Genomic DNA, 12,384 nt, shown 5'->3' with positions numbered 1-12,384 from the left:
TAAGCAACAGATGAAGATAAGACCCTTTAAACCCTTTGCTATAGACTGTATTACTAGTGAAGTATCCAGGATTTCACAGAAATGGTGTTTTTTTGCACTGACTCTTAGGCAGTCTGCTTTCTGCAGTTTCACTCGCGGTGGTGGCTGGGGGAAACAAAGGGAAGTACCTCCTTTTTTTAAAGCTGTGTGCAGTGCTCAAGGACGTTCTTCAGTATAGCAATGAAGTTTTGAAGGAGGGAGTAAATTGAGCCCTGAACAGCTCGTTAAATAGTGGAATCGACAAAACTGTACAAATTTGTGTGTGCTTTTACTGCCATTGGATAACAGAAGTTTGAAAAAAAAAGGAATGAAGTTTGACACTCAATAAACAGAAGTTTTGTTGGACCTTTGAATCAAAGCCAACAGTACTGTCTTACTGAATTTAAAGTTTATTTGAGAAGTCTGGCTAAGGCACAGAATGTAAATTGAAGCAGAGTGAGCTTGTCTACATTTCACACTATCCTCATGGAATGAGTTCCAGGGACTGGTGCATATAACTAGATCTGTCTCTTTAAGTCTGTTTTGCACATTATTTAGCAAGTACTGTTTTAGGTGAGTGAGGACAAACAGTGTGCTTGATTAATTTGAAAGAGGTAGCAAACAAAACTCAGTGCTCCTCTTCTTACCATTCCTTCAGGTGCTTCTATAGCTGACTGAGACCTAAAATGAGTAAAGAACCAACAAGGTGCTTGTTTTAAATCCTATATGCCTATAGCAAATAGATCCATGAACTTTGTTACTGCTTTTATATATGGCTGTAATGCATATAGTAGCTCACTGGGTTTTCCTCCCTGCAAAGAAGCAACTCCACTTCTTGATCTCCCTTCCATGCCTTCCTGCTTCTTAATCAATTGTTTTCTGTGATTCATTAGTACAGTACATTTAGTAAAACAGAGTGCTGCAAGAGATCTCTGTGAAAGGAATTCCTCTGTCCTGCACAGGGAGTTACTATCAGGACCTTTGTAGGCTCAGAAAGAAGTGATGTACATAGTCCATTTTAACTGCAAGATTTCAGTTTTCTAGCTGTATTTTCAGCAGGGATGTGTTGTTTGCAATTGTGTTGTATCCATATAAGCTTCATGCAAAAGTGTCTGGTATCTCCTTCCACAAAAAACGAGCTTCTATTAGATAGTGTTGTGAGTGTGTTGCAGTATTTGGATTACTCTACTGAAATAATTTTCATGACCCTCATAGTGAGAAGCACAAAGAATGCGTAACTCCAGAGGCAGGATTTACCTGGCTATATTGTAGTTTTGATGTTTCTCTTCATGGAATTTTGAGTTCCTCATTTATTTTTGTTGGTCTGAGTGGCTTCTGGGGTACAGGTTTTCTAACAGTGATTCTTCTCAGGACTGCTCTTCTCAAATCTCATTTTTTTGCAGCCCTTGTAAAAGTTAAGCCACTTCTGGTAGTTTTATAACAGAATGTGATTGTTCTATGGTAGTGGGTTTTAGCTGAATAATTCCTGCCCTGTTACTAAGCTTCGCTTTCCTCCTGTGATGATCAGGTGATTTCAGAGAAGAGGATATGTAAAACAGTACTTTTGTGTGGAATACTTAAAAAATACAAAAGCATAGGGACGCTTCATTAAGCACTGATTGTAAGCTACCTGCTAAATTCCGTTGACAGACCTCAAAATCCTTAACTGTTTGAGGGAGCTGTTTGTTGAGACTCTTGTGATGCCTTGAGACTAGCTGCTGTGGGAAGTCCCAACATGAGACATGGCAGTGTTGTTGTGTTACTGGGAAACAGAAGCTGCATGGGGCATCCATAGTGCAATTTACAAGTAGTACCTCGTTGAACCTCATTCTGTATGTTGAGATTTAAGACACTCAATATTAATTTCATCCCACTGGCTTGGTGCAAGCATTTTTCCTTGTCTTGGTCCCAGCTATAATCTTTTTTTGAAATTGGAGAGAGATTTCAACACAAATAATGCTTGTTCTTAGTCTTCACACTTAATTGGATTTCCTCTAAATAAATACTTTCTTTGGCATCCCATTTTACATGCCTCCTTTGCATGTGAAATTTTAGAATAAATTAAAAGGAATGTTGGCCTGGAGTTTTGTTTTACAAAGCAGTTTATCTGAGTGGCTTTTTTTGAAGTGGAAGGCCCAGACTAAATCTTGTGAGAGTTTCTGTATCTAAATGCAAAGTTACTTATCATTTGTGTTTTTCCTTTCTCATGACAGTGATCCGTGCTAAAGTTGTGGGGAAGAAACTCATGAAAGATGGACCATTTGGAACAATGCGATACACAGTCAAGCAGATGAAGGTATGTTTGCAGCCCTTCCACATGGGTGTTTGGACAAAATACTGTTTCTGATCAGCAAGTAATAATGGATAAGATCGCATATTTAAAGTAACAGCCCCCCACCTTTTTTTTTTTGTCAGTCAGAACAGGAAGTAGAAATTTGCCTGAGGTGTGGGAAGTAGCAAGGAGAGGTCATTTCTGACATGCAGTGCTGTGTACTTGCATTTCTCCCTTATTGTTAGCATATCTGGCAGTAGAGGATGATAGATGGGCCTCTCTAGATAATGGAATCGTGTTTGTGTTCAACATAAACAGCATTAAAACTGTGGAAATGCAAGCTTTTCTGTGCAGTACTTTTTATTATGCTCAAGATGTGGTGCTGTGGGGTCTGCCAGCCTTGGGAATATGCTCTTCTTGCCTTGCATTCTTTGTGACCATCAGTTACCATGATGGCATTCTTTTCCTTGTACAGAACAAAGGAATCTCATAGCTAAATCTCTTATATAAAGCTAAAGCAAACATTGTAGCTCTCGGGTATCATCAGCTTCGAAGTGCTATTGACACTGCAGGTGGAAAGACGTAGTTCTCCTTCACCAGTTGCTCAGTTTCTCTACTTTCTGTCTTCAGAGCCCTGATCTTTGGTGTAGAAACTGCATTCAACCTGTTGCTTTGGCTTTTTTCTTAAACTGACCCCCATGTTATGTAATGCTAAAAATCAGCTCTATGTTGTTTTTCTTGGCTGTGCTATTCCAGTCATAAGACTGGTTTATGTCTTTAGGGGGAGAAAAAAAAAAGGGAAAGGAAAAGCTTGGCAGACTCTGTAGAAATCTGAAACATATTAGACAAAGTAAAGGTTCAGAAAAAACAGTTGCTTGCCTCATAACAGTAACTCTCTTTATAAGGCAGTTTATAGCTAAGCAACAAAACTGGGAGGAGGAGGCTCAAAGCCTGTTGCATAAACTATCACAAACTGCACACGTGGCCAAATCTGGTTCTGGCATGGCACTTCCACTAGAGTGGAATGCTTCTACTTGGCTTAAGAGGACACAAGGTACTGGGCTTAGTATTCTCTTGATCTTTAAAATTTCTTGTTAAGATTCAAAAGGAAATATATCATTTGATTAACTTTGTTTTTGTTTATTAGTATAATAAAAGCAACAGCTTATAAATTTTAATTATTTGATTATTATTACTGCTCTTCTGCCTGAGCGCAGAGATTTCAGATGCAAAGCACTTGGCTTAGCAGGAGTGTGAACAAAATGACTTTTCCACCAGACCCAGCAAGAGCCCCTAGTTTTCCTCCCAACTTCACCTAAAGAACAAGGTCAGCGCTGTACTCTCCTGTCATCTGAAGATGACATCAGATTCATGAGGATATCCTGACAGCCAAGCATGCAGATGAGATAAGGAAAATGAAGGCTGTCATTCATTTCCTGAGCCATATTCAAATGCTGCACATTTTTCTGGGAAATCTGTTATAAGTTGGTGGTGATGCACTAACAGCTCCCTCAGAATTCATCCCAGTGGTTGATGTTCCACTGCCAAAACAAATGAAGTGGTCCATCTTTGTGTAATGGAGTTGATCATGTGAGAGGCATGCTGATGTTCCTGTGAACTTCGAAAACTGTCAGAGGATGAAACCAGTGCATCCCCTGTCTGGTAACAGTACAGCTTGCCCTATTGTCAGCCAGTGAACTGCAGCATCAGAAACCTCTGGAACAGCAGTGTTGTTCATCTGACCTAGGAGGTTGCAGTGGTGTCATTGCTGTGAGTGAAAAAGGCTTCTCCATCTCTGTTGACAGGGGTCAGAGCAAAAGCCCAGGCAAGGTGAGCATGCTGAGCAGAGCAGAAGCCACTAAAGTCAACAGATAACTGTTGTGTCACTATTTAAAACATGGGAGCCTGTCCTGGCTATTTTCCTTGAATTAATCCTGCAGCATAGGGCCAGGGTGTTTACAGCAGATACCGCAATAATCTGTAACTTCCTCATGGCAAGACCACAAGAAAACAACTGTCTTTTTGCAGTAGCAGCCCCACAGCATTTTGTTGGGAAGCTGTGTGTCTGGCAAGGACAAGAGTGTTTTTAAAGGGAAGATCAAGTGTTGGTCAGGCTGCCTCTGTTGGCACATTACACCCTGCCTCACAAATGGTGGGCTGCTGGGATGCTGCACTGCACAGACCTTTGGCGGGAAGGAACCTGAAGCAGTCAAAGTGCTCAGGAGAACTGGAATGTCTCAAGGACACAGTTCTTGATAAACAAACAAACCAAGTGACTCCTCCAAAACCAGTCTTCCTACTGAGCTTCAAGAGTTCAGTATAGAGAGGGATTTAGCTCCAGATGGTGGATACATGAGAATGATGCAGCAAATCTCTCATGCTCACCCCAGTGAAAACTGACTGTCCTGCTGAAAAGAAAACGAAGGCAGCCTGTACAGCAACTCTGTACAGCTGCATGGGAACAATTCTGAAGATAAAACTAACACGTCAGTGTTTTTTTTGGCCACCTATAAACTTGTCTGCACCTGCAGATGGAAAATAAACAAGCCTTTTAAGCCTAGTTGTGTGCACCGAATTGACAGTGAAAAGCACTGAATGCCTTAAAAGGAAACCAACTCCTTTCATGGGTTTGCAGAATTTGCTGTGATGATTCTTGTTCTCACTAATACTGCTGAAATTTCATAAATAAATCAGACTGGGGCCTAGACAAGATCAGATGGTCAGCCCACTGCTGCGAAACAGTGCCAGGCTTTCTAGTGTTCAGGCTTGTTGTCTGAAAAGGCCTTGTGCTTTTTCTAGCACTCCCTACCTTCCCTCATTGCTTTCTCAAATAATTTAAGAATATTTCAAGATCATGTGTCAGAAGTCTGCAAAGGACCGATCTAACCCTTGCATGCTCTGTTGTTCTGCAGTGCATTCTGAGCATGAATTCCAGAGCTGTTTCAGGAAACTGTAAAGGAAACAAGGAGACAGGATACTGCTCCTCCACGTGCACACAGTGCTGGTTGACCATGGCAGCACTCAGCACAGGCTGCCAAAAGCAAGGAGGCTTTCTTTGATTTGTAGCTTATCTGTAAAATGAGCCTAAGGGGGTGAAGTTCAGTAGTCAAAAGAGGGAAGAAGCGGGGTTGGATTAATTTTGTTTAATTTTAGACGGACTACAATGAGGTATTGAATCTTCCCTTCTCTTGTGGATGTCAGTGGAAAGAGACAAAATCCACTGAAGTGTAGTTCAGCCCACCAGTTGTAGACAGCCATTTCAAGATGGATTGAGTTGTTTCGGAGTTGCCTTTCATAGAAGCATGAAGGTTGGAAAAGACTTGTAAGGTCACCCAGTCCAACCATCAACCCATCCTCACCTTGCCTACTGACCATGTCCCTCAGTGCTAAATCCACACGGTTCTTGAACACATCTAGGGATGATTAACTCCAGCACTTCCCTGGGCATCTGCTTGGCATTTGACTAAAGAGGGTATCTAATTCCTATGAAGCACCTAAGTTTTAGGCAGCTGAATTTTGTCACGACGACTCCAAGCTGTGGCATGTGGCACAACCTCACATGGGAGGAATGGAGGAGAACCAGCACATCGCAGGCAGAAGTTAGTCATGCAGCAGGAGCCACCACAGTATTTGCACGTGTGTTAGGCAGTACAGGGGCTGTGAAGAGGAATGCTGACACAGCTGGAAATAGAGCAACACTAGCAGGCATCACCATGTGATGCTTGCTAATACTTTGTTCCCTGTCATTATGTTTCTGAAAATACACATTTGTGGTGACAGGAGGACTCCAAGGGTAGCAGTTAAGAGAGGCACAAGTTTAGTGGTTGGTTTTCTTCTGACTGGTCTAATAGCACTTCCGGGATATTCTGTGTATCCAAAAAAAAGAAAATGCTTTATTTGTTTTGAAAGGGGACATCTGTAAAAGATTGTGGAGTTTTCTGCTTCCTCCTGAGCACCAAGGTCAGAGCAAATTTTCTTCAGTCATCAGAGGGTGAGGCAGGCCCTGTCTGGCCCAGCCATGGCAGTTGTTGCTGAGGGGTGAACTAAAGGGCTTTTTGGGAGGCTGAGCATGCTGCCTTCAGCAACCCTGGCAGTGCTGTCCCTGATGCTAATATGAACAGAAAATTAAGCACAGGAGTCAAAAACTAGATGCCTATTCAGCATGACCTCAGAGGGAGTCAGTTTGGGCTTGCTGGTGCAGAATATGCAAGGAATTGGACTGTAGAGGTCCCGTAGGAAGGGGCTGAGCAGCTCCTCTGAAGAATGACAGATCTAGGTTGTAGGCCTTTCTACAATGGGAGCCTGTGCAGGTATAACTTTGTAGCTCAGATTCTTAATTAGCCCTGTGTTCCTTGAAGCTGAGCACTGTGAGTGACCAGTTGCTTGTATTGCATGCGCCCAGCATCCAGCTCTCTATGGTGAAAAGGCTGGGCAGGCCCAGCTGTTATCACAGCTAGTCTTATCTGCTTAGGTATTGCAATCGCAGCTTCTTGCTGTGACAGTCATTAGCTTGGGATCCGAACACAACCTTCAGTCAGCATGCATTTCCTCAGTACCCCTGTGAAGCAAGGCAGAGCTGTTCTGCAGATGAGGAATGAAAAGGCACTAAAGACTAAATAACTCATCCAAGGACACTTAGGCTGCCTATGCCAGAACTTAGATCTTCATCTATCTCAGTGGTGATTGGAAAATCAGAGTAGATCATCCCATACCAATAAAATTGCAGGAATAAAGTAGAGATGAGGCAAGGTTCAGTTCTGCATTCAGTGTAAGACTTTGCTGACCTAAGGATACAGTGCTTTATTTCAAACATGATCTGTGAGCTTCTGTTCTTACAGTATGATTAATATAAAAAAAATGCTTTCCTTGCATATTTGTTGGGCGTAGAAAGAAGGCTGGAAAATAGAAACCCTCTGGAATGTCTTTTACTACACACAGCAGTGCTTTTACTGAACTGTGATAACTGCACAAAATGCTGATTGGAGTATTGTCACTAAGGAGGAAAAATAACTGGCAGGCACTCCCTGGATAACCAGAAGGTGATTTGACCTCTGTATGCAGAAAAACAATAACTGCTTGTTTGATTGTTTGTATACGCAGTATTGGAATCTAGCATAATATCCCTTGCATGTGGTGAGAGCTGACTTCATGGGGGTTTGAGTCAGGCCCCTACCACCAGAAAAAATAGCACTGTTGAATTCTGTGGAAGAAAAAGGGTTCTTTTTAAATAAAGCAGAGAGGAGTAGTGAAAGATGGACATATGGGAACACATACCTCGGGGTAACAGGGGACTGCAAGGAATAGAATGCAGCATGGAGGAGAATACTGCCACTTTGATAGGGATCAGCAGCAGGGATCTATAGTTCTGGGGCTGTTTGGGATTTTTTCCTCATATGCCTTGTTATAATGTTAATATTAAAATGAATGTGAATGTGTTCTCTGTCAACAAAGCTAATAGAGAAAGGGATAGATTAAGAAAAACTGTGAAACTGTTACTCTCTCTGCCCTCTGTTGTTTAACTTCTAAATGCTGGCAACTTGTACAGTTGGGGGGGAGGGAGGGAGAAAAAAAGAGACTAAATAATTTGAAATAACCAAATTCTAAAGATGAAATGTGGAGGAAAATCATCCTCAACGTTTCAAAAATAGAATATGATGTATTGGGTTCAATGTAGACATGTAATGGTTACTTCTTTGCTATGCACAGACTCCTTAGGCTACTAAAAAGGCAAGTGTGAGTTTCCCTAAATGGCGATGGTAAGGTCAAGTCAGATAAGGACACATGCTAATTCCTGATTGACTACAACTGCCAGTATGCCTGTGGGCTCATATTTCAGTTAAATTGAACTGCATCTTGGCTTCTAAGTGGAAATGATTATGAAAAAGGAGAAGCAGCGTAAAGAAGTTATGTATACATGATACATTTCTTTTATGGCAGCCATCAGTAGCAGGCCACTTTTAGATAGAATCCTATTTCTGCTTTCATTTAGTTAGAAAAATGTTAAATCCTTGCTGAGGTCAGCAGGAGTTGTGTATGCTAGGCATCTGAGAAGGAGGCATCTGGCTTGATGACTAAGATCAAGCAGCAAAAGCTTGAAACTCTTACAGCATTGAGACTGGAAAACAGGGTCATTGTTTAAAAGAAAAAAAAATCCCTTTGTTCAGAAGAAATTGTTTAAATCACATGAAGGAAAAAGAAAGCTAAACTTGAACTAATTACTCCCTGATTATAAGCTACGTGAAGGAAAAAAGAAATTGTTGAGGATGTTGGTGGAGCTTGCGACATTCATGCTTTACTCACTTTGTGCCACTGGAAATACATAGAGCAGGAAAAGGGATTCTCCTGTAGGACTGTAGTGGCTCACTACAGGTGGGTATTTGGTCCTATGGGAAGATTGCCAGGGAGACTTCTCTCAGAATCCAGCTAGTGCTGTCAGTCCACCGTAAACACTAAAAGTTCACTGCTTGCCACCACAGTCCAGGCACGTAGATTGTAAAGAATCTGAATGAAAAGTTGTCATCTAAGATGACTTCATGCATTTTTATTCTTTCTCTAGATGTACAGGGGCTTCCAGATAATGCCACACGTTCAGTACATCTACACAGAAGCCTCTGAGAGTCTTTGTGGTGTGAAACTGGAGGTCAACAAGTACCAGTATCTGATTACAGGTAAAGGAAAATATACTTCGTAATCAAAATCTTCTATTCTATACATACAGCTGCTAAAGATGTGGGCAGCTGTGTATGCAGCTCTGTTAACTGCATTCCAAATGTTAAGGTGTTCACCAGTGTTTTGGATGTAAAAGACAAGGGGCAATGGACACAATCTGGAACATGAGAAGTTCCATCCAAATATGAGCTAAAACTTTTCACTGTGAGGGTGACAGGGCACTGGAACAGGCTGCCCAGAGAGGTTCTGGTGTCTCCAAAGGTTTTAGCAAGGAGTTGGACTAGATGATCTCCTGAGGTCCTTTCCAGCCCATACTATTCTGAACGCAGACAGCTCAGATGAGAGATGCAAGGAGATAGGGATGTGACAGCTGTCAAGTCCTCGTGAATATGTCAGTTCACTTAGTTCTGCTCTACTGTTGAGACAAACTTGTCAGTGTTCCTCACCTGCATGTTGCTGCTGGTGCTTACAGCTGGAACAGTACTCCTAACTTACAGAAGTGCTGTAATCTTTCTGCTCAGAAATTCCTGAGCCAGTTAATAAAAAGAAAGCAGTTGTTGAGCAGGGACTGAAGCCAAACATGTTGAGAGCATTAGCGGTCTCAGGAAACGAGCAAAGTGCTTGAGCTGAGAAGTGCTAACTTGTGACTGTGTGTCTGTCTTCAAGGCCGCGTGTACGAAGGGAAGGTTTACACTGGCCTGTGCAATTGGTATGAGAAATGGGACCGACTGACTCTGTCCCAGCGTAAAGGACTGAATCATCGTTATCATCTGGGCTGTGGATGCAAGGTAAGCTGTGTTTCTAGTTAGGTAGTGTTCAGACATTAGAACCCCAGAGTTTTGTTTCCTCTAGCTGGTAATACCAGTGATGGCCAACAGACAGTGAAGGAAATGAAGGACAACAGTTTTTGCAGGGAAAATGGAACAGCTCAGCTTTAGTTTTGAGACTAGAGAAGAAAGAAATAAAAATGCAGTGCCTGTGCCTTTGTTAGTCCATGTTGGAGCTAATTGGAGTTAGGGAAGCCTTTTAGAATCCACAAGGAATCTTCTGCAGATGAATAAAATCAGGTACCAAAGGCTTGGCAAGATGTGGCCAAGCTTGGTTTTTTGTTTTGTTTTGTTTTTTTCTCTTGTGCAAACAATATGAATAGTCAAAACCTGGCAGCCTGGCAGTGCCTCTGGTGGGAAGGCGTTTTATATGAAGTTCTGTGTCACCTCACGGGTTTGCTCTTTACAATTGCAGATTCGGCCCTGCTACTATTTGCCCTGCTTTGCCACCTCCAAGAATGAGTGCATTTGGACAGACATGCTCTCCAACTTCGGCCACTCAGGACACCAAGCGAAGCACTATGCCTGCATCCAGAGGGTGGAAGGTTACTGCAGCTGGTATAGAGGATGGGCACCTCCAGATAAAACGATCATCAATGCCACAGATCCCTGAGCACGCTGTACCTTCCTTATCTTCCCTCTCCCTTTACTTGTGGCTGATCTTCCTTTGGACACTAACTCTTACCAGATCATGATGATGACAATGAAATTAGTGCCTGTTTTCTTGCAAATTTTAGCACTTCGAACGCTTAAAAAAAGAAAAAAAAAAAAAGAGAGAGAGAGAGAAAGAAAAAAAAAAAGGAAAGAAAAAAGTCTGTGCTACCTTACTGAATTTGTAGTAGTTACCTTTTCCATTTTTGATACCACTCGTTTTGATCAGATGACGTTTGGGAGCTATCTTTTGCACACCAGAGGGAAAAATAGAGGAAAAAAAAAAAAAAGGAGCTCTTGCTCTCTTACATGTATAATTAGCTGTAGCAATATAATCTCTATTTTTTTAGGAAAACAAAAATCTAAAAACTATGCCAATTAGGCACTGTATTCTTCTGTGCGCTGGCTTCCCCTCACCCCTCCTCATGCACTAAATGCTGAAAAACATAGACAAATCTGTTTAAAGGAAAACAGGTTTCATTGATCAGATTGGCAGATGAAGCAAACTGAAAAGAAACCCAGCCTAAACTCTGGATATAAATGACATCCTAAAGAAATCCTCCTCTAAGGAAGAGATTGGCAATACGATTGACTCCAGCAGTGGGAAAAAATTCACCTGGTGTGTCTGACCACATCATCTGGTAAAAGCATTGTTGGCTGATTGTCCTAGCTAATGCAGTCACAGTGTGAGTGCAACAGCACATTTAAAATTCTGGCTTTCTCCAGCACAAAGGAGGGAGTACTTTTTAATTTTGTTGTTTAAAAAACAAAAGCCCCATCTTCTCTGCTCAGGGAGGTAAACCTACCTGCAGCAGAGCAGATAAAATGCCATAGCCTCCTGTTTTAAACAGTGTTGGACCCTGAACTCTGCAGCTCAGCTTCAACAGCACAAACAGCTTGTAAACCACCTTTAGCCAAACACACAAAAATCCCAACTGTAAATCAATCACATGGGAGAGGGAAAGGGGAGACTTGCTAGAGCTCTTACTATAAAAAAAATATATTGCCAAACTAGTGTTTTGCTGAACTAAGATGTATATACATACACATAATGACATAAGCTATTTTTGACAGGACGTGGAAATTTTTTTTGGTGTTATAAACAAAAGAATGGTTTGATAGTGTTTTAAAGGCAGAAATATTGACATTCCGAGTCAGTGAGTTGTTCTTAAGATATTGAAGCTCCAGTGTATCTGCAGTAGTGGCTACAGTCATTGTTTCCTCTGTGCCCCAGCACCACGATTCCTCCCTGCAGCTACGCCAGCTGCATTTGTTTATACAGTGAGAGGAAGTGTGTGTGGGGAGCTAGGCAAGGAGGAGTGGTCTCCTAATAAGAGCTGGCTGGGATCGTAAAATTTCAGCTGCCCAGAGGATTCCTTCTGTGTCAAGTGCTGTTTTCCCCCTCTAGGCACTGTTAAGCATAGATCTGTGCATGTGCTCATACTGTGTCCTGCAGTGATGTGGGAGGAGGAGCCTTACTGTCTTGTGCTTTGCTGTTGACTGGAGACGTTTTTTTGTTCTATTTTGTTTTGGTTTTGTTTTGTTATTTGTTTTTTTTTTATTAAGAAAACTATAATATAATTTTTCTTATCAAATAAAAGTATTTTAAGTTTTAATGATGGTGAAGAAGGGGTTCTGACAAAATGGGTGACTGAGTTTTGAACGGGGAGGGCTTGGGCAGGGAGAAGATTATGCTTAACTTCATTTTTGTATTATTATGATTATTTATCTTCAGTTTCCATATATCTTCAATTCATTCCACTTAGAAAGCAGAGCTGCCACCAGCAGGAGAAAGTGTTGCAGCGATCCCAGCCCAGAGCAATACAGCATTTTCTAGTCAGCGACCTTCTCAATTACTGGAGAGTTGTTTGGGGCCTCTTTGCTAAATGGAAAGGAATGGATGTCTGAGATGGCTCCTGATGCGTTTTTATAGTTCTTCTGTGCTAC

General features: G+C 41.7%; 2 protein-coding genes across 2 annotated transcripts in view; one reads left to right on the top strand and one right to left on the bottom strand.

Moving 5' to 3' along the window:
• TIMP3 (TIMP metallopeptidase inhibitor 3) overlaps positions 1–10,560 on the top strand; it is a 32,341-nt gene extending 21,781 nt beyond the window's left edge. Inside the window, exons 2-5 of the mRNA XM_065743092.1 lie at positions 2,232–2,314; positions 8,847–8,958; positions 9,626–9,747; positions 10,202–10,560. Of these exons, the coding sequence (XP_065599164.1) occupies positions 2,232–2,314; positions 8,847–8,958; positions 9,626–9,747; positions 10,202–10,399 (515 nt within the window). The 3' untranslated portion in view covers positions 10,400–10,560. The remainder of the gene's footprint in view (positions 1–2,231; positions 2,315–8,846; positions 8,959–9,625; positions 9,748–10,201) is intronic.
• SYN3 (synapsin III) overlaps positions 1–12,384 on the bottom strand; it is a 173,560-nt gene that overhangs the window by 112,751 nt on the left and 48,425 nt on the right. The gene's annotated exons all lie outside the window — the stretch shown is intronic.

The sequence above is a fragment of the Cyrtonyx montezumae genome, unplaced genomic scaffold (assembly GCF_038088225.1).
Source record: "Cyrtonyx montezumae isolate F1298 unplaced genomic scaffold, pur_monq_1.0 scaffold_3, whole genome shotgun sequence".
NCBI lineage: Eukaryota > Metazoa > Chordata > Aves > Galliformes > Odontophoridae > Cyrtonyx > Cyrtonyx montezumae.
The sequence above is the reverse complement of the archived record's forward strand: the minus strand, read 5'-3'. Positions and strand labels throughout refer to the sequence as shown.